This window comes from Chenopodium album, chromosome 24 (genome assembly GCF_948465745.1).
Source record: "Chenopodium album chromosome 24, dcCheAlbu1.1, whole genome shotgun sequence".
In the NCBI taxonomy this organism is placed as follows: Eukaryota; Viridiplantae; Streptophyta; class Magnoliopsida; order Caryophyllales; family Amaranthaceae; genus Chenopodium; species Chenopodium album.
In genome coordinates, this window is record NC_137857.1 from 5,676,026 (window position 1) to 5,702,064 (window position 26,039).

General features: G+C 35.4%; 3 protein-coding genes and 1 pseudogene across 4 annotated transcripts; 1 reads left to right on the forward strand and 3 right to left on the reverse strand.

The window, feature by feature from the left end:
• Window positions 1–6,694: 6,694 nt before the first annotated feature.
• Window positions 6,695–9,321, reverse strand: LOC145610446 (berberine bridge enzyme-like 10 pseudogene; annotated as a pseudogene).
• A 1,104-nt stretch (window positions 9,322–10,425) lies between these two features.
• On the forward strand, window positions 10,426–12,567 carry LOC145611355 (peptidyl-prolyl cis-trans isomerase CYP28, chloroplastic-like). The gene is made up of 2 exons (XM_081666674.1): window positions 10,426–11,285; window positions 12,118–12,567. The coding sequence occupies exons 1-2, from the start codon at window positions 10,502–10,504 to the stop codon at window positions 12,324–12,326; spliced, it is 993 nt and encodes a 330-aa protein (XP_081522800.1). The 5' UTR covers window positions 10,426–10,501; the 3' UTR covers window positions 12,327–12,567.
• Window positions 12,568–13,131: 564 nt separating this feature from the next.
• Window positions 13,132–13,834, reverse strand: LOC145611253 (uncharacterized). The gene has a single exon (XM_081666564.1). The coding sequence runs from the start codon at window positions 13,817–13,819 to the stop codon at window positions 13,391–13,393; it is 429 nt and encodes a 142-aa protein (XP_081522690.1). The 5' UTR covers window positions 13,820–13,834; the 3' UTR covers window positions 13,132–13,390.
• A 708-nt stretch (window positions 13,835–14,542) lies between these two features.
• Window positions 14,543–21,565, reverse strand: LOC145611251 (RAF-like serine/threonine-protein kinase 24). Of its 2 annotated transcripts, none has more exons than XM_081666563.1 (10): window positions 21,195–21,565; window positions 18,284–20,920; window positions 18,021–18,199; window positions 17,840–17,908; window positions 17,607–17,759; window positions 17,361–17,524; window positions 17,095–17,242; window positions 15,498–15,620; window positions 15,322–15,409; window positions 14,543–14,864 (listed from the first exon to the last, which is right to left on the reverse strand). In XM_081666563.1, the coding sequence occupies exons 2-10, from the start codon at window positions 20,868–20,870 to the stop codon at window positions 14,662–14,664; spliced, it is 3,714 nt and encodes a 1,237-aa protein (XP_081522689.1). In that variant the 5' UTR covers window positions 20,871–20,920; window positions 21,195–21,565; the 3' UTR covers window positions 14,543–14,661. The 2 variants fall into 2 exon arrangements, with proteins under 2 accessions (XP_081522689.1, XP_081522688.1); XM_081666562.1 differs by having other exon boundaries at window positions 18,021–18,205.
• Between the last annotated feature and the right edge of the window lie 4,474 nt (window positions 21,566–26,039).

Genomic DNA, 26,039 nt, shown 5'->3' on the forward strand with positions numbered 1-26,039 from the left:
CTAATCTGAAGTGTGTTTTGTATCAAGTGCTCTATCTTTGACGAGTGTTCCGTCACTTCCGTATACAATGTCGACATCGGTTGAGTTCTTTATGGATCAACTACCTAAGTAGTACTTCAATTTAAAGTGGCACACCTATGAAATATGAAAATACGGTGTTTATTACTTTATTTGGTTGACATAAAAATACTAACTTCATATATATGCAGTGTGTGTAAGTGTGTTATAATCTTAAAGATTAACTACTTTGTTATTAATTTAATTTGTCATTGCAAATACATTAACAAAACATACATGTTAAAATAATTTATACTACGTATTAGATAAACAAACGTAATTTAGAGAGACACTACACCTTTTTTTCCCTATTACACGAGATCATTACTTTTTTTTTTTACTAAGCAATTTTCCAGCATTGGATTTTGGTTCCACAATACTATAATAGGAGTATTTTTTTTAATTGCCTAACTTTTTGAAATAAAAAATAAAATGTAGCAAGGAAATTGTTGGTAGTTCAAAGTTCACGGAGTTCGATAGTTTAGTTAGGGTCTGTTCACTTCAGCTTAATTTCAGTTCAATTTAGTTCAGTTCAGCTCAATTCAGTAAACGTGAAACCAGGTTGTATGTATTTTGTGAAGCAAGTCATATGACAATACTAAAGAAGGTAAAATAAATTGTTCTATCAATTCAAAACCTCTTACAAGTCAACTTAATCAAGTTTACAGGCTAGACACTTTGAGAGTAAAGGAAAGAATAAGGGAAATTCTTACTCTCAAAGTGTCATAGTTGGGATTAAACCCTAACCTCAAGGTTAGAAGGTTTAATGGTTACCAGTAGATTATAATTTGCTTGGTATAACAAATTGTATTTGAATGACATGATTACTAACTTATTACCATTTAATTCTACTCCATATCTTGTATTCCATCTAAATACACTTAAATTTTGGCATCAAAACTCTCTAGGTAGAGTATTAGTAATTAATTAGTACTCCGTAATGATATTTATAACTTATTTTCACTCACTATTTATTTATTTTTTTTGAATTGGACTTTCACTCATTATTTAAAAATGAACAGATGTTAAACAAATACGAAGTACAAACAGTGAAACAGAGACATGGAGTAATATACTCCGTGTTTAAACCGAACGATTGAACGAAACCAAAAAATCTTAACAAAGAAACGAATAAAAAAAAGGAAAAAAAGAAAAAGGCGTGTTGCGGTAGTACGACAGCTATTATTTCTGGCAACCTCCAAGTCCCTCCTCCTTTCTCTTTCTCTATAAAAACAATCCCACCCTCCCTTTTATATTCTTAACAACAACAATAATAATAATAATAATAATTCAGTCAAATATAAAGTACATAATTTCCTCCTCTCAAAAAACAAGGAAATGGCAGCCTCAGATCAAGGGATGTTCCTGCAGTACTGTGTATTCGACGGCAGCATCTCCGGCAACACTGAGATCCAACGCCGCCCTTATCACCGTAACTGCAGCTGCGCACTGCATCGTTCTCGTGGTGCTTGTTCTCACTCTTCACTCCCTAATGTTACTTACCCTATCCGACGAACCTGGAGCGAAGGAAGCTTAGCCTTGTCTTCTTCTTCTTTGTCTAATTCTTCTTCTTATAATAATCTCGCCAATCTTTCTCTTTCGTCCTCCTCTTCCTCCTCTCAGATCTTTGATGAGTAAATTCAAATTAAAGTAGCTAGTTTTTTTTTGGTTTGATTAATTAGTTAGATGAGTTTGGTTGTCTGATCTTCAGGTTTTTCTTTTAGAAGGGGTCTTATCTTATGTATGTACCTGCTACTACTGCCTGGAATACCGTTGTAATTCATTCATTGTAGTTGTTAAGTGTAAATAAAACAATAAATAAATAAAAAAAAAATGTTGATTTTTGTTTCTTTTGTTTCATCTAAAGCATTTTCTAATACTTCGTGTAATACAATATTAAACCCATCAAAATATCAACATTAATTAAGCTAATTATATATAGTCAAGTTGTATGGAGCTAGGTAGTTGACAGTTCGAGACATTTCTAGAAAAGGTTGGCTCTTAATTAAATTTTCATGGTAAAGTTTAGTGAAAATGATAATCTTATATCAACCGTGCTAAACACAAAATGTGACCGATGATGTTATACATTTTTTACTCCAAACACATCACTTAAATTTTACATGCAGATATTTTTTTTTTCTTTTCTATATCTTTTTTACGAGTATTTACAAAAACTATTTAGGAGTTGTATTTTTGCAATGATCTATCTTAAAAGAGGAGTAAGTAATAAAAATACAATGATTTAACAAATTTTAGCTTTGGCTCATGTAAATTAATTGATTAGTTCAATATTGTATAGACGTATAGTATAAAGAAAATATTATAGGGTCATTGATATGATCTTATAATGATGTTTTTATTTGTTTTTGTTTTTTTGTTTTCATATATTTAATCAAATTAAAGGAACCCGACCTTAAACTTTGGCACAAAAAATCAATCGGGTTTTTAACTCTGCCCTATTGCCCAAACAAGGCAACAAGTATAGAAAAGAACAATACTCCATGGTACAAGACTACAAGTACATCTACCGATCTACGTAGCTCGAACCATACCATGATCACAAAACAGCGCTCTTCTTAATTAAATTTCTTCCTATATATCTTATTTGCATCTTGATAGTATTCATTTTCCCAATTACACGTTATGGATGCTGCAGTGGTTACGAAATAGAAGGCACAAGAAAAATGCAATTAGAGTATGCATAGAGTTAAAGAAGCACAAATCTGATTCTATAAGCAAATGTAGCTCCTTTACAAATAACTATAATATATTTATTTCTTTACTAACGTTAACAATTTGGTTACTTCAATTGGAAAAAGCTTCACTAACACAAAAATGTATCTAATCTTTAACTATGTTAGAGATTAATAGTCCACATCTTTCTAGAAAAGTTTTATTTTTTGTTTCAACAAAATCCCAATTTATGATTCTTCTATAAGACTTTAATGAATTTGCACTAAAAAGAATATCATAAGAAGCTTCCTTTCACGCGAGGTAAAAGCATTTCTCCAAAATGTTCCTAATTAATGTAATTAATCACATTTTTGATGTGACATTAAATAAACTTATGAAGATGGAATATTGATTCTCTTTTTACTATTCAAGACGATTAGTCGATTAGCACTTGAAAGAAGCCAACTTTGTCTATAGCTAATGAATGTACTATCAAATAAACTCATAAAAAAAGCAATTCAAAGTTAATATCTCCAAGAGCGTTAGAGAAATTGCACGGAAGAAGGATATATAAAGGAGAAATTGTGCACATCCTTTATCTAGCTAATCACTTTAGCACTACTAAAGTCATGAGTCATGCTCATGACGAATACTAAACTTTTATATTGCAATATCGTCACCTTCCTATTATATAGAGTTCACACTAATTAACAAGTTTGAACAAAAATCTAAATCTCATTAACTATTGACTCAACTTCGTGAACAATAATCTTAAGTTCAATATAAGTTTGTCATTGTTTGTTTATAACTTGTTTTGTAATAGTTCAAACTCAAAAAAAAAAAAAAAAAAAAAAAAAAAAACTAAGAAATTTTAAGCAATATTCTAACATATTTGTATAACTTTTACAAGCAAGATATACAAACTTTTAAAAAAATACTTGATGTCATCAAATTTATGTTCGATTATCTAATTTTAATTTTGTCTTGTTGAAGGTAGAGTTCAATTTTCAAATGCAAATGATACTTTTTTTGAACAAATCTCAAACAAGCTAATTAAACTTGTAACGAGTTATACTCAAACATTTTAAAAAACTCATTTGCGCTCGAGCAGAATTTTTATCAAGATGAGCTCAAACAGACTAAAAGTGACTCGATCAATTATAATCATCCATGTAGTCAAAGGCCCATAAATTAATTCCGCCTTAGATTGTGGGTAATGTGGTCATTTACCCTCTTCATGTGCTTAGAGTTTGTTTTGTTATAGCAACACCTTTTTCTCCGTCTATAAAAGACTAGTATGATCCCGCAAGTTTCCCAACTTTCCCGGAGAGGGAAAGAAACCTTATTTGTTTCCTTCCCAACCACCTCCACCAAAAACACTCGTACATCCAAAAACAACCTTTAATTCGTTTGTTCACGTCAAATCAGATCAGATAAGATCATATCGATGGCGGGAAGCGGAGTAGGAAGCGACGGAGGGCTACTATTCCGCGGAGTATTTGAAGGGTCCATTAGCGGTACCCATTTAGAGATCGATCGAAGACCTTACCATAAGAACTGTACCTGCGCTCTTCACGGCTTATCAGGAGGAGGTGCCAAGTGTCACCATCACAAGCCACCCAAAGTCTCCTACCCAATCAAACGGTCATGGAGTGAAGGGTCGTTGGCTTTGTACTCTGCATCCGCTTCAGTGAATCCCTCCCCTTCATCCTCCCCTGCCATTGATAAGGGTACCCCTCCTCCTATTCCACGTACTTGTTCATCATCAACGTTCTTCTCTACTAATCCTAACAACTTTTGAGTTATTATTTGACTTTTTTTTTAATTATTGGATATTTGATCTTATGATTAATTACATAATTGTATGTTTGTTGTTCTAATTATTGAATAATATAATCTGATTAATGAGATTATATTATAAATTTTGGGGGTTTATTTTGAATTATGAGGTGTAAAGTCCGATGAGATCTGTAATACAGTGACAGCGTTTAGTTAACGGGGGAAATAATAGCAATGGGACCCATGCTTTTGCCTTAATTATAGCATGAAATTGCTAGTTTTGTGGAATTGTGGAATGCATGATTATGTATGTCAATTATTTTGAATATTACAACTCCTGTATCAATCTTGATGTACTGTGTTTGTTTTTTAAGGGCCGTTTTTGTAGAGTGGTTTATTAGTGGGAAAAGAAAAATAGTACAATACGAAGGATATATATACTTCCTCCGTTTTCTTTTACTTGCAGTACTTTCCTAAAAAGGAAATGTCACAATACTTGCAACACACTATAAAAGAAAAGTTACTATAGGGAAAAACTATACTATTTCCCTTATTTAAAGCACATGATCCACTAAATTACACTCCTAACAATCACTCATCCCATTTTAAAGTGTATTATATCATATGAACCCCACATTTCTTAAATACCGTGAAAAAGTGTGTGTTGCATCTAAAAAAAAACGGAGGAAGTATATGATAATCAACCATATAGTTTTTAATTTGCTAGCTTGGAAATGAAGTTCCTGCAACTTTAATTAGTTGCAATCGTGCAATTCGATATCAGGAGTGATTTCCTTAGATAATGAAATTTTAATTTGATTTAAATGTATGCATTCACATTTAGTCCAATTACAAAATATCTATAGTGATGTTAAAATGAAGGTATCTAGTTGTATCACTCTCAACTTTTAGTTTTTTGGGTTACATATATGATTTTGAAAGTTATAAGCTATAGAATCATAAACTAGTTAAGTAGTTATACACAATATAATAATCATGTTAATTTTAAAAACTAACAACCCTAAACCAAAAATGATACACGTAACAATACTAACAAAAAGTAAGTAATAAAAGATTGCATTGTAATATTTCTTTGGACGCTCCGAAAGGGATGACCTCAATAAAAAAAAATAAAAAATAATAATAAAAAAATAAAAATAAAAACCTATGAAATTAAATTTGTGCCATTGTCACTCACTCACTCCTGCGATGTCTTGACAAAAGGATTCAGCCTAATTCTAAGGGTGGAATTTGAATAAGCTCTTCTTTTATTGATTGGGCTACTTCCTTACTTGCTAGTTAGTCCGATGTTTTATTGCCCTCTCTATAAGAATGACAAGCTTAACATCCCATCCTCAATATTTATATTTCCAACAATTTAACCTAACTATACACTCTAAAAATTAACTTAACGCTTGTATGAAATATAGAGGTCATAAACTATAGAGCATAGACTTAGGATCCAAAAAAAAAGAATAATTAATCAACAAATATTATATATATATATATATATATGTCGTATCTATATACATGCATTGAAAAGTATAAACTTCCCCGATAGTATTCTTATAAGTTAGTCGAACATGGGCCGCACTTATGTTAAATCTCCGCAAGACATGCTCATCAACTCATGTTTAGTGCCTGTGATCTATCATGTGCAACTCCCCGTTTCGGTTTTATTGATATTGGAATTGAATATAAAAATAACTATTCATGTGCTATTGTGCTAATATTGCCCAGTGATACTATGATTCTATGAATAAAATCAAGCAATCATAGAATCAGGATGAATAGTACATTAGTACTCCATATATAATATTTTTTAGATTTTTGATATTTTATTAATTAATTTTTTTTTTGAACGGATATTTTATTAATTAACCATGCTATATATTAATTAAACTATGCTATATATTTAACCATAATATGCATTTAATTAATTAATTAATTATTGTATTAATTAATTAAACATGTATATTATGGTTTTAAATATTAGCATAGTTTCATACAAATACGAATTGGGCTAATACAAATTAAAGCTAATACCAAGTGCCATATTACATATGTATATGTCTATGTGACATAGACCACATAGTACTAAATGATTGAATCATTATTCTTATTAATTACATTAAGAATTTAACTTTGAATAGTAAACTTATAGGGCATACCAAAATAATTATTACGCAGGCAATCGTAAATGACTGTTGTAACCTCTTTTAAAGCCGTCCCTATTATCCAACAACATATAGAGTGTTGGGACACTTTGCTCATGGGAGAAAAAATTAGTAGGATCAACCCTAGTTTTAACCATCACCAACTTGAGAAAATTACCTTTGAAGTATTTCTCCCAAGAAGATCCAATATCCAAATCCACATAATTAAGGACAGCTTCTCTTGGAGAATCAGACACAAACTGTCCCATAAATTCATACAACTCCTTAGCCTTGTTCAAGTAAAATTCATCCATGCCATCCTCAACCCATAACAAGTCATAGAAGATCATAAACAAGTTCCCCTTTCGATGAGCAAAAGGGACTGCAGATTCGTCGATCTCATCCATCCTTCCTCCAAAAGGAGTCCACTCCATATACACGATGCCCGTTTGCATGATCTTTTCCCACATTTTGGGTAGAGCTGCTTCAGGGATTGGCTTCTTGATGAAGTCCCCCTTGATCTTACGATAAAATGGATGTTTTATGTCGTAGTTTAGTAAGATTTCGCGAGGGGTGCCTTGAGGAATGTGATGCCAAAACATGGCGGAATCAATCCATGGCATCTCTTTGCAATCTTCTCGAGTTATTCCTAGCTCAGGGAAGCTTTTGTCCATAATCTGAAGGAGGCTTTCTCTATCTCCAAGAAACATCGAGATGAAGGACGCTTTTATTGAAAGGTTACCCGATGTAGTTGGATAGACGCTTGATTCTGCCCTTACTAGAAGATCTTTGGGGAGCTTGTGAGCTATGTGTTGCCATTTGTATAAGATGTGATTTACTCCTGTTGGGATATGAATTTGTTAAATAAATGATAGTATATTTAAAGCATTAAATTTAAATTCAAATTTAAAAGTTTTGGTATAAAGAAGAAATATAATTGAAAATTAGTAAAAATAATTTAAGTTCAGCAAAAATAATTTCAGTTCAATAAAAATAATTTCAATTCAGCAAAAATAAGGTGAAGTGAACGAAACCTAATTTACATTGTAATTATAGGAATACTATTCAATGGCTACATAAAAAATGTAGCTATTGTAACTGCTTTCAATCTTGACCGTTAAAATATTAATGATTAATCTTGTGCATTCATATATTTGACTTTTTTTTTTTTTTTTTTTTTTGGAAAGCATATATATTTGACTTCTAAATTATAGTAAATAAATTTAAATTTGTTTATTAAAAAAAAAAGACTAAAAACATAACTGCTTAACGCAATCATTGATGCAGCTCCAACGCATTCAACCTTTTGCCTAAATCTCTTTTAAATAGGTATATGAAGGAGCAATTATCATGGATTGGATTAGATTAAAGTATAACCAATTACAATCAATGGGAAATTGGTAACTAACCTTGAGAAAAGGAATACAATTTTACCCATTGGATAATTTTATACAAACTACATATACAATTCATTTTTTTTTTAGAAAACCACTACATATACAATCCATAATTATTGCTCTCCATAATTCTTTCTTTCATCCTTGCACTAGCTAATTGATGGATTTCATGTTAATTAAGTGGATTATTTGGTTATCCATACTTTGGAGAAAATCATCAATGAAGTAGTTTACTGTGTAGAGGATTAAGGAAAACAATTACAGAAAATTTTAAGGTATTTTTAAGATCAACTTAGATCAACGGTCTAAATTTACATAATTATAATTAAGGGTGTAGATTATAAGAGGAAGTACTAAGTCAACAACTTCTAGCATAAGTTACATAGGAGAAATAACCTCGTAGTATCAAATATGTACGAAGTGCTCCGTATATTGTAACACGTACCTGGCGTATTGACATCTTTCTCGACATTGAAGACAGTGACGGTAGGAGGCACACGAACAAGACGAAGCTTCCAAGCCAAGATGACCCCGAAACTAGAGCCTCCACCACTGCGAATTGCCCAAAAAAAGTCCTCGCCCATTGCCTCCCTATCAAGAATCTTCCCATTGGCATCGACAACACGAGCATTGACAATGTTATCGACAGACAAGCCATACTTTCTCATTAGGGCTCCATATCCTCCCCCACTAAAGTGTCCCCCTGCACCGACGGTAGGGCACACTCCTGCAGGGAAGGCATGGACAGGGCTCTTCTCCGCAATTCGATAGTAAATCTGGCCTAAAGTTGCCCCGGATTGCACCCATGCCGTCTCATCATTGATGTCGATCTCAACATTGTTGAGGTTAAACAAATCGAGTAAGATGAAAGGAAAGGGGGCCGTGTAAGAGATCCCCTCGAAGTCATGGCCCCCGCTCCTAGTCTTGATCTTAAGACCATTGGCTCTAGCACAAGTGATCACAGCAGGCACATTGAGCTCGCTCTTAGGAGCTAGAATGAGCAACGGTTTTCGTGTCGTGGATTGTTGATATCGAAGGTTGTAAATACGGCTGTCGAGGATTTCCTGGAAGGAAGAGTTAGTAGGGGTATATATAACATCGGAGATAGGGTAATTTGAAGGATAGGATTGTTTCCCAAGGCATTGGATAAAGGCATCGATGATTGTATCATCATCAACAACAATATTATTTGTTGATGATGATGATGGTATGACTACAAGTATAGAAATGATTAAGAGTAACAGCAAATTTGCCATGACTTTATAATTTAATAATTGTTTTTTAGAACATACAAATAAAAGTGTTATATATATAATACATGTAAATAAATAGATAGTAGTTGTACCAAATTAATAAAATAAATGAATAATAAGTCTAGCTCTCATCTACTACTATTTCGTCTTGTCCATGTGCAGCACGGGGGTTGATCACCCGGAGATTGCTTGTATGATTAGTCTATAATCACATTATTCCAAAAACATCATTTCTTTTGACTTTTTATTTCTTAATTAGCTTAATTAAGGGCATGTTCTCATTGACTGAACTCAGCTGAACTGAACTGAATTGAACTCAGCTGAACTGGACTGAATTAAACTCAGCTGAACTGAAATGAAATGAATATTTTATAAGAGAAGGAAATTAGGAGCTGAACTGAACTGAATTTCAACGTAAGAGAACAGGCCCTAATAAATCATGTTATTATATAATGATACATGACTACTTGTTGATACAGTAGTAACATGCATTAACCACTTCTCTATAGAATACTGTAATAGATTGTTCAATTGCTAAACTATGCACATATGGATGCATGTATCTTAGCTTCAACAGTTAAGATATCAATTTTGATTACAACAACATGTAGTAATATATAATTTATAAAGCTTGTAACATGTAATCAGCAAAATGATTGATCTCATATTCTTGCTTTTTGGGTGTAAGATCAATTTAGATGCCGTCAATTGTTGCAATAAAGACTCTCATCCTATTATGTTGTAAAAAGATTTTATCGATTTAGGTTGAAATTCATTGTTGTCCACTTATGAGTATCCCACATTGGAGAAAGAGATGATTTCACTTTATAAGGTAGAGGAGTAGCTCCTACTATTGCCAATTGATTTTAGTATGGAAGCACCAAAGCCTTATTTTGTAAAATCTTTTTGATTGTGACCGGCCAGATCATGCCATTATAAACGCCTTCACTCTTTTTTTCTTCATATTTCTAGATTTTTTTGTAAAGAGCCAAGGAAAAAAGTAAAGTAAAATAATAGAAAAGGAGGAGGCATTTTGGTACACTAGTTTGATCCAAAATCAAAATAGAAAGAGGTCCTACCTATCTTAAGTGAAAGGCTAGCAAAAGCTTAGAGCTCCAATCACCAATCTTTCCCTTTCTCTCCCCCACTCCAAAACACAAATGTAAAGCTAATACAACGAACAATGTTCAGTTTCTATTCTTCAAGATTTCTTCCTCATGTATTGCCTCCCCAACATCAACATAGGAATCTTACTTCTACTACTACTACTACTACTAATACCATTTTCTCTTCTTTGTCATCTCATGATCACCAACATAAAATTACTAGCCCAAGTCCAATCCCAACCCCATACCGCGATGCTCAAACCACTCGCCGCTCTATTCTCCTCCTCTCTACCGCCCTCTCTATTCCTACACCACCCTCCTCGGCTTCCAATGCTCCTCCACTAGACACCACCATCACGGACCGTGTCTTCTTAGACTTTAGTGTGTGTCCAACCTACTTTCGAAACCCAACTCTAGGCCAGGCCCAAGATGAACCTCTATGCGCAGACTCTGAGCTCATGGGCCGTGTTGTATTGGGCCTTTATGGGAAGGTTGTTCCCATCACGGTCTCCAATTTCAAGGCCATGTGCATTGGGCCTAAGGGGTACAAGAATACATTGGTTCATAAGATCCTCCCGGGCCAATTCTTAGTGGCAGGACGTCAAGGGAGGAAAGATAAAGGAGAGGTGGTTCCACCTTCTTCTGGCCTTGTTCGAAACACAGAGACGGTTGACTCTCGGGCTTTTATGTTGGAGCATTCGAGGCCCGGTGTTCTTTCCTTGTGCTTGTCTGAGAATGATGATGAAGATGATATTAAACTAGACCCAAATTATCACAATGTGGAATTCTTGATTACCACTGGACCTGGCCCGTGTCCGGAGCTTGATGGTAAGAACATCGTCTTTGGGAGTGTTCTTGAAGGTATGTTCTACTTTAACTCACTGATTTTTATTTAGCTTACTTAAAGCTAGCTTATAGATGGAAATGTACAAGTATCATACTACGGGAGTAGTTTAATAGTTTCTAGGAAATATAAAAACTTAAAGCCTAACAGGTTGTTTTCATATGATTCTTACGCAACATTAGCAATTAATATAGATCAGATGACCATATACACTATGAGCTATATAGCGCGTTTGGGAAAGTAAAATGAACAAAGGAACTAAGGAAGTATTGTATGGTTCAAGTTTGGATCAAATTTAGTTTCTATGAAGGTATATAAACCTTGCCCTTCCATAATTTTAGGAATAAATTATGTCTGACCTTTCAATACGTTTGCGAAGCTGAATAGTATACAATACACAAAATACAATGGTGAACTATAGTACTATAGTAGTATAGTACAGTAGCTAATTATATGCTTAAACAAAGCCAAAAGCTAACATTAAGAAGGCCTATAATTATAAACAGGTCAATGAGTATCCCAATTTTTTTCTTTCAAGTTTTATGATTGCCTATGTAATTATGTATGTAGTAGACTGTAGTAGGAGATGAACATATTTTGCATTAATAAAATTATAAAACCAATGACCGGGGGATAGCGTAAAATGCTCCTCTTACCTCCCCTTTCAACACGAGTGCTCGATCTTCTAGCATCGCCCATGGCATTTCCCATCCTTAGCCCTTCAATCCTCTCCTAGACGGACATAATATATATATGGTCTTAAAAGAAATATGAGCTTGTATGAAGAAAAATGTATGTGCTAGTAAAAACAAAATTGGATGTAGTTTGATGATGGAAAATTGGAAGCAGGGATGGATATAGTGAGGGCAATATCATCTGCACCAACATACAAACCAGCTGAAAGGATAAGGCAATTGAATGACTTGGCAGGATTTCTTGGAGATGAAAGAGCCCAAATTGCTCGAACTTTTTGGAATCGTCCTCTTAAGTCTATCTATATCAGCGATTGTGGTGAACTCAAAGTTACTAAACCTTCATTCACTCCTTCCCTCCCATAATTTGACTTCCCTTTAATTTACTCAAGCATACTTAAATTTGGCTGCTTAATACCATATTCACTATATTGGACGACTGTAATGTTGGTCAAATAGATGCATAGTTTATACAAAGATGTGAATACATTGAGCTACCTATATATGATTTGTTTGCCATTCATTACAGTGTAAATGAACTTTCAAATAAGTAAGTCCTATTTTAAATTTCAGTCATGATAATATTAGAGATTAAATTAAAGATTCACTCTTTTGTAGTACTATTGACCTGTTGTGTGTCTTGTTCTTATATATTGTGATCAGTCTGAAGTATGCTAGTATCAGACTATGGTGTATACTCTATATGACTGTGTCTTATGTAATCGATAAGGAAAGGTTGCATACATCTAGTTTACCCTGTTCCCATTCAGGGCAGGACCTTGTTTAAAGGTTATCGGGGTAATAATGGTGCCGGTATTGGTGGAAGTACTGGAAATTAATTACCTGATGATGATGGTAGGATGATGATGTCAACGCGATAGACAAGCTATCTAAATAATTAGTAGGATGATGATGTCAACGCGATACAAATATCTAATGTGTAGTTTTGGATATCTTTGCTAATTGCTTACTAATCCAAGTCGTTGAACAGAAGCTAAAAGTCTACCCACTCTTGCTTATTTTATTTGTCTATTGCTTTGGATTAATTATTACATACAAGTACTAGTCAACATTTTGCAAATTTGACTAAACCTAATCAATACCAGAGAGGGGAACAACAATGCAAGGGCAGTTATGGGAATCGATTCTTATTGGTATTATCTCTTCGCCTTCAATCATTTGATTCATTTCTTATACTATATGAAGTATACAAGAATAATCATAATTGCTTTTGTGTACAAAACTGATTCGATTAGAAATTAGAATTATGCTGAAAGAAAACAACAATGATTTTGTATGTAATAGGCATACCATTTAAACATTGATAGAAGTGGATGTGTCTTCCAACATAATATAGGCAAATTCCCGAATCCCCGAATCAAATGAATTAATTTGGAGCATATACATCATTCACAGAAGTCAACAAAACATCAAGTAGATGATCTAGGCTTGTCATGAAGAATAACCGGGGGAGCAAACCTAGATGAGAAACCAAGGTTACCATCTTTATCATCGTCGTAATTGCCATCATCGAAATTAAGAGTATAATCAAAAGAGTTGTATTGAAAATCATTCCTCTTCTTATTATTAAAGTAGCCACCAATTTTCCTAAGGAAATTCTTCCACTTGGGTCCAGCAACCAACTCTGACACCTCTCTTAACTTCTTTACCTGTCTCATCATCCATGACTCCCTCTCTTCCCGCCTTTCGGGCAGAAGATGCAGTCGATCACCGCTGTTTGTTACATGATTATGGCTCGTAAACAACCCAAAACTTCGAAAGCAACCACATCCTTGTTCCTCTGACTCGAGCTCGCCAGCCTGCATCAAGAAAGCATTTTCTGATTGAGGTGTAGCCATCAAAGGAGGGAAGAAAATAAGAGAGGATAATGAGGGTAGGATGAATGGGGAAGTTAAGTATTTATATGATAATTAGCGGAGAAGGAAAGAAAGAAGGAAGAGGAAGCATCAAAGAAAATGGCAAGTTGAAGTCTAATATGGCGAACGCGGGAGGGTTTTCATTTATCAAAGAAATGTTAACTCACGTGTTATTAAATCTAAGTGTTTTTTTTTTAGTCTTCAACTTGGTGTGTAATTATGAAATCAAACTTGGACATAATTTCTCCGAAAATGATATGTATGTAAATCGGAATTTTATAGAAGCATCTATTCCCGGTGTTCGAGTTTGCACGAGCTGTTGGGAGTTTTTTTTTTCCCGCTATCATAGGCACACGGCTTTACACGAGGGAATGTGCATTTCATCACCGGGTTTAATGAGTCTAGGAAAGATGATTTTGGTACAACACTTTATCACAGTTCCCCCTAGATTACTGAAACATGTTTTGTATCGTCTACCTATTTTCATGTTGCAAAACAAAAATGGAGTTAGAAACACCTTCAAACCCCGAAAAAATGAGGCTATGTGCACTGCTGCGCTACACACGAAAAAATTCCTTGGAAATTCGGGAGGGGCAAAAAAAAAAAGAAAATGTAGTAAATCAATGGCTATTCAACAATTCTTTTTCTTCTCCTTTTTTCTTTTTCCTTTTTTTTTTTTTTTGGGGGGGGGGGGGGGGGGGTGGATTGGTGGTGATTATCCATATGGACCATATCCATAAGACTATAATGCCAAATTTCTAGAGGCCAATATACATAATCCAACTATGCATCAGCTAAATGACAGCCAAAAAGATAATAACCAACTAGGTGTTTGTTCTTGTAGTTGTAACTGGCGTTTGCCCCTTCGCTGGAATCTTGGCAGCCATACAGCGCAGCTCGTTGGCGATTTCAGTGAAGTTTGGCCTCTGTGATGGGTCTGCAGCCCAGCATCTCTCCATCAGTGATCTCCAATCAGGGTCACAATTCACTGGGACTGGTGGCCTCAAGGTGTTGCTCACAATTCCTCCTGATTTCATGTTACAAAACAAAATGGATTCAGATATACCTACATTATGAAAGCCAAAGCCCTATCCGGATATAACTTTTCACAGGGGAAATGAATGTATGGACTACTTATGTCACAAAGTTTAGTTCTCTTCACCAGGGTCCTCTATATAACAATATTAACACCCAAGAAAAAATTGCAATACGGAAGCCCAACTAAAAAGGCTTGGACCTCATTAGTTCTACTGTCATCTACCATAAGCAAATAAGTATTTCAGTCGCCCAAAATCATATTTTGTCATGTTTCTCCTGCAAGTTATTGTCATCCTAACAGAAAGAGTGAGCTCCCCTCCTCCCCTAACAACAATTCCCCCCCCCCCCCCCCCCCCCAAAAAAAAAAAAAATACGAGTAAATAAAAAAAAATGAAACCATGCAACATAATTACATAACTCACAGAGAAAAGGTTTTAAAGAATTACCAATAATAGCCCCATAGTGCAGGTCAGCATATGGCTCTTCTCCAGTAAGAAGCTCCCACAAAACAATACCAAAAGAGAACACGTCAACCTGGACAAATGACAAATCTTAAAAATTAGCACTAAACTACTGCTGCCAGAAATGAATTAAAGTCATTTGGTTATAGAAAAATGACAACCTTCTCAGAAACTAGACTGCTGCTACCACTCAGAAGCTCAGGTGCCATCCATGGAAGGGTACCTCGCACTCCCCCAGATATTAATGTTTGACATTTCACTTTGGATAGACCTAAATCCCCGACCTGCAATCAAAGAGGGAGTCATTCAATTAGTAATATTACTTCATAGTGCTTTTTTATACTCTCATCCTAGTTCAGCATACAGCATGCGATACATCAAATTTTCCATACTGTCCAGTAAAACCTTTTGTCCTTTAGTCGAAAATAAATAAGACATGCCAACGAGGCAACGCTATATTGCAGCTACAGCCCTTGTGTACTTAGATGACAGAAAGCAACACAAAACCCAAGAGGTCATGTATTGTGTTTCAGCATTTTTCTCCAGGAGAATGATCAATGTTTTATACAGTAAACTGTTCCCTGTAGCAACTTTACTTTTTACCCATAGAAATTGTTAGCAGAGTAAGTCACGATGATGAAGTGCTCAGTGGCGCCACCAATCCAACCAAGGAAAAAAAAAAAAAGAATCACCTGCACCACGTCTAAGAGCCCCACTAATCCCCCCCCCCCACCCCACAAAACACACACACAGAATAAAAAGTCATATGAGTTAGCATACAACAACAACAACAAAGGCGTAGTCCCAAAATGATTTGAAGTCGGCTAACATGAATCGTCATAAGGAATATTACAATATAAAGAAAAGAACATAGCAAAATAATCATTTGAAAGAGTTTGAAAGGTGAGTAAAATGAGGAAACAAGAGCATTCAAGAAAAATTAAAAGAGTTTAAAAGAAAACCAAGAATAAAATTCAAGAGTTTTCAAAGAGCATTTATATGAGTTAGCATATTCCATTTTAATTCTATTTGACATACAATGTCATGTCAGCTATAACCAATTCAAAATTTACTTATCATATCGCTGAGAACCATGCATGATAAATTTGGTATAGTAAACCAATCATTTGTTGGAAAAATGATGTTTTAATAGTAAACCACACACCACCAAAAAATATTATTTAGACCTTAGCTTATGAAGCTGGGGAGGTGGCGGGGGGATCATGATGAGTATAGCTTTCAGTGCTCCAAGCCACAGATAATACACTGAACTATGAAGCTATGGCAGATCACAAAGGCACCGCTAAGCAAATCTAGAAATAGAAACAAAGAATGTTGATACAGTTTTTGAGTGTGATACTACTATTTAAGATTAGCTCTTTCCCAAAAGTTTTACAAGGAACTGCAGACGACTTGCAATGTCATTAGAATAATAGAAGATTTTGTCTATGGACACAAATGAATACCACATTACTAATAAAAAGACTATAAAATCACAAATGTGAAGCAGCATCCACAAATCTTTCTAACTCTTATACATAAACTCAATTTTCAACCTAAGAGTAACCTGCAAATTAATTCAAGAAGGTTCGGACTTGAAATATAAAACCTCACAGGCCAAAGTCAAGTTTACAAAAAACTATATAAGACAAACAATGACCCGTCATTATTATTACACCCTAGATCATAGTACAATCAACAAGAATAAGTCAATCTAGAACAAATTTCTCATTGTGAACTTTGTGATAAGCAACTGACCTTGCATATGGGTCTATGTGGATCTCGAAGATTGACGAGCAAGTTGTCACTCTTAAGGTCAAAGTGGACTATATTTTTTGAGTGTAGATATTCCATTCCAAATGCTACGTCCATGGCAATCAAATGCCGCTTCCTTTTGTCAAGGTTTCTGAAATTAATATAGTGTCAATATGTTGATTAGAGGATTGCCTGTGAGGAAGAAGCACAAGATGCCAACAATATTAGCAAACAACACAGGCTTAGAATAGTAATGTTAGTACACTTACTTTTCATTCTTCTGCAAAGCAGTTCTAAGAGAACCATTAACCATGAACTCAGTAACTGTAGCCACAGATTCACCAGGACCATCAAGCACAACACCATAAAAAGCTACCACATTTGGATGGTGCAAGTCAGCTAGTTTGATGGCTTCATTCCAAAAGTCATCTCTCTGAAAAAAGGTATTAAACTAAGCAAATGAAACAATACAAGAACATAGTAGCACATATTAAGAGTGATGAACATCCACTAACCATGCGTTCTTGCTCGGGAGGTTTTCCAGCAAAACACCTATCATTGATTCTTTTAATAGCAACATCGGTTCCTCTCCATTTTCCATGATAAACAGTACCAAAGGTGCCAGAACCAAGTTCCCGCAACTCTTCAAGATCGCCATTCTTAATAATCTGTGACATATCAGTAGCAAGATAAGTTTTCCAGTGAAATATTAACACCACAAACAATGATATACTACCGAATGATTCACCTGTAAACGACCAAGGCCATCTGAGAGTGGAAACCCAAAGTTAGCCTTATCGGATTTAATATTCATGGCCTGTTGTAAAAGCAAGGAACACATACACGTGGGACAAACGTTAACAGGAAAGAAAAGGTAATAATATTTGTACCCTCATCCTTTCTGTAACAAAATTCTACATATAAATCACCTCCATCTTAGTCTGTAGAGCAGCATCACTATTAGTCTGACCTTCAATCATATGGCTCGCTTCAGAAAAACTTGTTTCTTGTGATGAAAAGTCAACATTTGATGGCACAGATGAGTGGAGAACTGAAGCTGCAACCCCTTCAGCCGTTGCTTGCAGCTGTTGCTTGATCCGCTCTTCAGCTGAGCCTTCAATAAACACTAAAGGGTCAGCAAATAAATAATATATACACAAAAATGGCTTAGATAGTAGGCTAAATATCTAACCTTTGCCTGATTGAACTTGTTCGGTTGTCGGTTGAACATCAACAAAATTTGTATCTGCACTCAATTCTCCATTTTGACGATTATCAGCAGTAGATGTCTCTCTTTTTGTAGCACTTTTACTAGGTTTAGGAGGGGGGAACTGAGTCTCATGACGCATATTCCAAGGGTCTTGGTTACTAAACAATGAGTTTGCAGAATCATTCCCAACGGCACCCCAATTATGGGGTGATGTTGAAGACTGCATATTACTATTTAAAGCAATAGTTTCAGCAGGAAATCTTGTAGCATCAGGTCTCAGATCACTACTGGGTGATATTTCATTACACTGATATTGAACTTCGGCAATGGAAGATGGCAAATTTTCACTTTGGTTCATCTGGCTTGTCTCCTGAGGTACTGCAGGTCTAATGAAGGCAGAACTTGCCAATGGCTCTCTCCCCAATGTGTGAGAAGGCACTTGCTCCGAAAAATTATCTTCTCGAAGTTGATCAATATGGGACTTGCCCTGTTCATTACTAGAAAGATCAGTAGGTTTCAATTGGAGATTATCCTTTCTGAGATCCACTGGTCTAGCTTGATCATTAGAGATAGCAGGCCTTAAGGCATCATCCCTAAAAGCCAAGCTTGAAACCTTTCCAGAATAGTCTACTGTCGTTTCGGGAACAAAATGTTCAGGAGCATGGTAAGCAACACCAGTGGGAGCAGTATTGTCACCATTGACAGGTTGACTCACTACATGCTGCTGGATAGCATCTTCAGGACAAGATACGGGGGCGCTGAAAGGAGTCTGCACATCACTTACTAACCCCATCAATCCCTGATTCTGTGCGGCTGCATGCAATCTATTAAGATCATCCAGACGAAGGCTTTGATAAATCGGGTTTGTATCAGAAACATTGGTTGTGTGACTATTTTTCTGGTCATGTACAACAGTATCAGAATGTGCATGAGGCAGTGCCTTTTGGCACATATAGCAATCTGCTGTTGTAGGGATTACCTGTTGACGAGTCACCCATCCCTTTGGGAAGGCTGCATGGTCTTGTGAAGGGACTTGGGGCCACCCGTAACCTCCACCAACCGGGGCTTGGTATGCATTATTATAGTTAGGATCAGCAACAACTCTCTGTGAAGGCTGTACATTTGGCTGAAGAATATTGGGATTCATGCTCATATGGGAATTAGTGGGAGCCATGGTCATCTGTACTGCACCAGGTACAAACTGTTGGTTCAACAAATGTGGGGAATCACGATATTGTGGATGAATGAGTATGGGTCTTGGAGAACCCATAACCTGGGGATTTGCATAAACCACATGTGAAGCACCACGGCTCAATGCATCTTGGCGAGGATCTATATACCCACCTAAATAGGGAGAAGTGTGAGGTTGGAAATTCATGCCTGGTTGCTGAAATTCATATCCCAGGGGCTGTTGCTGCCCATGTGCAGGAACAGGAACTACTCTCTCTACCTCAATCTCTGGCTGTGAAGTTGCTGAGTGAGGAACTATCAAGGATGGGGCAGAAACATCCAATCTAGGAGTATTATCATAAGAGGCAGCAGAATCACTTCGAGGAGAGAACATGCTGGCAGATGGCGGTCCACTGACATCGTGACCAATTGCTGTTTCAAAGACCTCTGACCCACTAACATCAGAATTCTGAGTTGAAGCTACACTTGCAATGCTTTCCTTCCTTGTAATACCACCAACAATGCCTTCTGCGACCCCATTGACAGCATCCACATATCTTTGCCCAGTATCTTGCAACCCCTGCAGGTGCACCACACCAGAAGGATCAAGCTCAGAAGCAGAGAACAAAAACACCCTTAGCTTGGCAGACCCATCAGGAGACCTCTCTTGCAACTTCTCAAACTCCTCCATCATATTATCAAGATCATCAGAGCAAGAAACAGAAACTAAGGCATCAAGATCTTCATCTGGGAGCTGATACTTGATCACCACAGGTTGCTCATACGTATCCGCCATCTTCTGAACCAACTCCCCAAAAGTTACATCCCTCCTAACACTAATAATCCGAGTTTGGCCACCAACATACCTAAGCATTCCATCACTCGGACGAGGGAGTATCTTCCCCCCAAAACTACACAAGAATTTAACTTTCTTCCCTGATACAGAATCATCCGCTCCGTCTACATTCACTTGATCAGGACCCTTATGGGTTACATTTCCACTCCCACTCCCACTCCCACTCCTACCCCCACCAACTCGGGCCCCCAAATTTGGGTTGTAGGCATACCCTGATGAGCTAATGCTAGCACTACTAATAGGAGGTGGTGGTCCCATGGGAGACTGCATACGCGGGGCCCACCATGTAGCGGGACCCAGATTCGGCCCACCTGAATTTACAAACCCCATGCCTGGGATCCCAGCACCAGAACCATCAGTGAAGAATACCGGCATTGAAGGAGGACTAGCGACATCGACTCGGGTCATGTTTGGGTAAAATCCATCAGGGGGCCTACCTGAGGTGGTGACAGGTGATGGGGCAATGCGGGTTTCATCGGCAACACTACGAACTACATTTAAGGGTCTTAGATCTGCTGGCATCGAATTCTGATCAAATGCCATCTTTATTACACTAGATTTACACAAATCAACAGAATTTTCCCCAAATTAACCTACATGAGAAAATTAATGGCCAATTTTATTAATCAAATTAAATGCTAAAAATTTGAACTTTATCAAATTAGAGTTAAAATAATAGTTCAGGGTATATAAATCAACTTGTGTCAAAAAAAGGTATATAAATCAACAATTGCCAGCTGAATTGAACCAAAAACTAAAATCCAAAAAGGGTATATCTAATATTAATAATACTACTAGTAAGCAAGAAAATCCAAAAAGAAAATGAAGAAACACAAAAAATTGATGAAGAGAAACGTAAGAAAATACCCAATTTGATGAGACAAAGGATGGTATATCAAATCAGCATCAAACGGCGCCGCTTTGATTCTTCACTCCTTTCTTGTTGTTCTTCTCTTCTTGTTCGTCTTCCTCTTCTATTTTCTGGGTTCCAAGATTTCAGTTCTTTTGGTAATTCTTATTCCTAATTCTTAATTAATAAAAATACCCTTTATTTAAAAATTAAAAATTTGTTCTTTCAAAAAAAAAATTAAAAATTTGTCGAGAAAGAGGAAAAAAAACCGGAAAAAGAAAATGTATTCGAATTTGTAGGAAAGTAGAGTATGAGAGGAGGGTGTCGAAGGTAGTTAGGTTTTAAGGTAGGCAGAAAAAATAGAGAGAAGAATGAGGAGTGATATTGGAAAATGAAGGCACGTGGATGGCTTAATGTACTTGTCTAATTACTCTTTATATCCTCTCTTTTCCTTCTTTTCGACTCTCTTTGTGGACCCAACTTTCATAGTATTGAACCCCTATCACTTTTACTACTTTTGTCAATTCTATTTTCAATTTTTTTTGCTATGTTTATCATCTACTACTATTGCTTTCATGCTCAAAACACACCCATCTTCATTTTATTCTGACCAATTGAGTTATGCTCTCCACCAAAATACCAATGCTTTTAATCTCCTCGATCATTATAACTATGTGTTCATTGAATTATAGTCTTATGGGAATGACACAAATTATAGACTTATAGAGTTATAGTGTATATCAAACATATTGCTAGATTGCATTATAGATTGATTGGTACTTAATTCACTATATTCAATTAGACTACACTTGGTAGGGAGGATCCGTGTTTGATCCCCCATAACAACAATTAGGAGGGGACTGAAACCTAACCAGCAGAATTGATCCCGGATCTAAATTAGCCTAAAGGGTGAATTAAGTGAAACACTTAAAAAAAAAAAAAAACTATATTCAATTAGACTTAAATTTTTATACCAAGTAATGTTTACACCTTATTGGACCATATATATATGACCCTAATTAGGTATGATTAACCAATTTTAAGGTTAATTTTAACTTACAATGCAAGTTAAATCATACAAACCTGCATATACGTACTTCACAATTATAAATGTCTATAAATGGTAAAGATTTTTTAACCTACATAAGTTTAAATTAAAATTTTATCATAAATAAAAAAAATGAAATCATTAATGTTCTTTCTATTTTCCCCATACTTTGTGCATGTTTTACTTCGATTCATTAAGTCGTACAATTTTATCTTACTAATACACAATTACGTACCAATCAATTACTTACCAAACAATAATAGTAGTTGATCCAATATGACGTAGTGGGCTAAAGCTTTGATTGTCATTATGTCCGTTGAGGATAACGCTAGACTCATTTATTTGGGTCGAGTCAACTTTAACACATCTAGCATACTCCCTTTTTACTAAAATTGAGTTACTTGTATATTATAGTAAGCACATGTGAAAGTTCCAACATGCAGTTTGACCAATTGACCATACAAGACTCACCTTAATTAGTTAATACCGGAGTGTCAATATACTTTGTCAATTCATATCAAAGACTGTGAGATTGAATTTTTTTACTATCAGAAAATAAATAAAATAAATTGCCGCTAATTCATAGACAAATAAAAAAAGAAATGACCCACACGCATAATAATTATGCATATATGGTAACGTACATGTATTAATTAAGATGTGTGGATAAATGTAGTGAAGTTTCTTTTTGAACTTTCCAACTGAAAGCTCATAATAGTGACTGATCGATAGCAACATGTTATTTAGTCACCAAACCAAATAAAAACAAAACCCAAAAAAAAAAAAAAAAAAAAAAAAATCTTCGACCTACTTGAAGCTGCAAATCTAGAATAGTAAACTTAACATTTAAGCACATAATTAAATGGGACCTTTAATTTACGTGTGACAAACACTTTAGGGACCAATTTAAAAGTGTTTAATTAATGCTTTTAATTTCTTAAAAATAAAAGTAAATGAATGCAATTAATTTGTACTCATAATCTCCCGGCTTCGTATATCCATAACTATTTCTAATAGATACAACAATTAGGTGTTTGGTACGTATATATTGTCCCTACCATAGTCTACCATTATCATCAGTAATCCATGATTCAAGGAAAATAGAATGTTAGTATGCTTAAGTAAACATTGAACTTTCATTTGGTACGTAATAGCAAATTTTTATTCCACTTAAATACACTTTAAACTTTCATATTATTACGTAATAGAAAATTTATTATAAATTCCAACTTGTACAAGTTTAGTCAAGCTTGTATTTATTATAAATCTACTAGTAATGGCTAATAAGTAATAAGTATATATACACTTGGTTCAATGGTTTATTAGAGTCAGACTGTCAGAGTCTTGTACTCTTGTATTTCGTGATAAGCTTAGCTTTTCTTAATGATGGTGCTAAAAATTTAAAGAGCCCACAAAATTTATCTAATCCGTGAAGTAGTTTAGCTACATGCCCTTTAATTTACTATTTATGTCTTTTTTTTTTGGGTGTTTTTACTTGTTTCACTCTTCGGGCTTAATTTGAATTCGGGACTCACTTTAAGTGATTAAGTTCCCGTCCCCCATCCAATTATTATTTTTGAAATCGAACACGCGGTCCTCTTTATCAAATGCAGCCCCAATCACCATTATTGCACCAACAACCAATTTGCTTTAATAATTTACGTCAATATGTCATACCTCATAACATTGACAAAGGTCTTTAATAATATAGCACCATGCCGTGGATTATGGAACTTAGAAAATTAATGATATAAGCATTATTGTCAACAAATTCTTAAAATATACTCGACGACATGCCAAAAATTGTGAACTTTAATTTGAAACCGGCAAGATACTGTCGGTGATCATGCTGCTCTTGAGTGAGCAAGTGTTACTTTAACTAGGGAACAATATAACCTTGGCAAACAGATTATGGTATTGATCGTATGTTGACTACTTAAGCAAAACGACATAAAAGTAATATGATTATTCTATGCTCAAAAGTTAAAAGGCAAAACGCGTTCTAATTACTGATTACGGGGGATAAATTAGGAGAGAAATATAAAGAAGAAACAAACAACGAACTTTATCTCAATGATCACGATATTCAGTTGTTAGTTGGAACAAGATTAGGTTAGTCGTTGCACTAATTACTTAATTAGTATAACATGCATACTTTTCCAGGCCATAGTATATAGTAGGGCAGTAGGCCGCCGACTTATAGCTAAATCACTTTTTTATTGGCTTGTGGTAATTCAATTACTTTCCAATATCACTCGTTGAATCCAGAAATTAGATTACTAAGCAACTCAAATAAAATTTGGACAAATTTAATAGGTGGGAGTATATTTTTAGAATAAGATTAAAAGAACTATATATCTTGATCATATATAGTCCAATTAGATAGGTTTGGAATCTTGGGATTCATAAGATTGCTAAGGCAAGAAATATATACCTATAAATCTGACACGTGTATCCTTATATCAGTATGATGCCACATCATCACTTAACAACCTTAAGGATCATGCCACATCTTTATTCAATAATCTTCTTAATTAAAAATACATAAAAAGAGATTTGAAACCCAACCAAACCTCATTGATTAAAAACATGTATTACCATCTTAGCTAGAAATAAATCATGTTCTATTATTCCACATTTATATTTAACTACATACATGATACACGTATTAGAATGTAGAATAAAAACCAAAATTTTCCAAAATAGATTATTGTTTTCATTGTATTCTTATTTACCCACGTTACACTACTAGAAAACATGCAAATAACGACGGAATTTTTCCGTCGGAAACACCCTAAATTCCGTCGGAAATGGGGTTTCCGACGGAATTTCCGTCGTAACGGGTCGTCGGAATACCTGTTGTTGGAAAACCAGCTTTTCCGACGAAATTTCCGTCGGAAACACTATTCCGACGGAATTTCATCTGTCGGCAGGGATTTTCAGGCCAGTGAAAATCCGTCGGAATATAATCCGCCGGAATTTTTCGACGGAAATTCCGTCGTAAAAATGTTTCAAAAAAACAAAAAAAAAACAGCCACCCACCACCCCAGACCACCAGTCCCCCCCATCTAGACCCAACCACAACCACACACCACCACCCCACACCACCAGTCTTCCCCCCATCCGGATCCAACCACAACCCACACCACCACACACCACCACCGACCCTATCCCACCACCATACACCACCACCGACACCACCACAACAAAAAATTAGCCCCAAAAACCATAAAATACCCCCAAAAACCGTAAATTAACCCAAAAAAAAAATTACACGACTAAAGCAAGAAATAACACACAAAACCAGTAGATCTACATATTTAATCAAAATTTCATAAAATAAAACGATGTTTAATCAACAAAAATTAAATCAACTATATAAATATACAATTATCCATTTAAATTTACAATTTATCATTACAATAACATATAAAATTAACTAGATCTACGAATCTATCCTAAATTAACACAAGATCTACCAAAAAAGACGGTGGTTGTTGGGTTTGATATTGATGCAGCCCGGTTGTTGGTGTTGCGAATCTGTTACGCGCGATTGATGTTGGTGGTGTGTGTTGTTGCGGTTGGTGGTGGTGTGTTGTTGCGAATCTCGTTGTTGTTGTCGTTGTTTGATGTAGGTGAAGAGAAAAGAAACGAAAGAGAGAGAAAGGGCGGTGAAGAGAAGAAGAAAGGAAAGAGAAGGAGAAGAGAAGAGGGGAGAACGAAGGAGAAGAAGGAGAACAGAGGACTGAGAAAGGGGGAACAAAGGAGGGGAGAGAGAGAAGGAAAGAGCAAAATCTTAGAGAGAGAAAGAGGG

Bases quoted from the DNA above. Each gene is read 5' to 3' on its own strand.
- LOC145611253 (XM_081666564.1), bottom strand. From the start codon at position 13,819: ATGGCTACACCTCAATCAGAAAATGCTTTCTTGATGCAGGCTGGCGAG.
- LOC145611355 (XM_081666674.1), top strand. From the start codon at position 10,502: ATGTTCAGTTTCTATTCTTCAAGATTTCTTCCTCATGTATTGCCTCCC. The intron at 11,286-12,117 runs GTATGTTCTACT...AATTGGAAGCAG, and splicing joins CTTTGGGAGTGTTCTTGAAG to GGATGGATATAGTGAGGGCA.
- LOC145611251 (XM_081666562.1), bottom strand. From the start codon at position 20,870: ATGGCATTTGATCAGAATTCGATGCCAGCAGATCTAAGACCCTTAAAT. The intron at 17,909-18,020 runs GTGATTTATATG...CTTTTACAACAG, and splicing joins CTCTACAGACTAAGATGGAG to GCCATGAATATTAAATCCGA. The intron at 17,760-17,839 runs GTGAATCATTCG...GATATGTCACAG, and splicing joins ATGGCCTTGGTCGTTTACAG to ATTATTAAGAATGGCGATCT.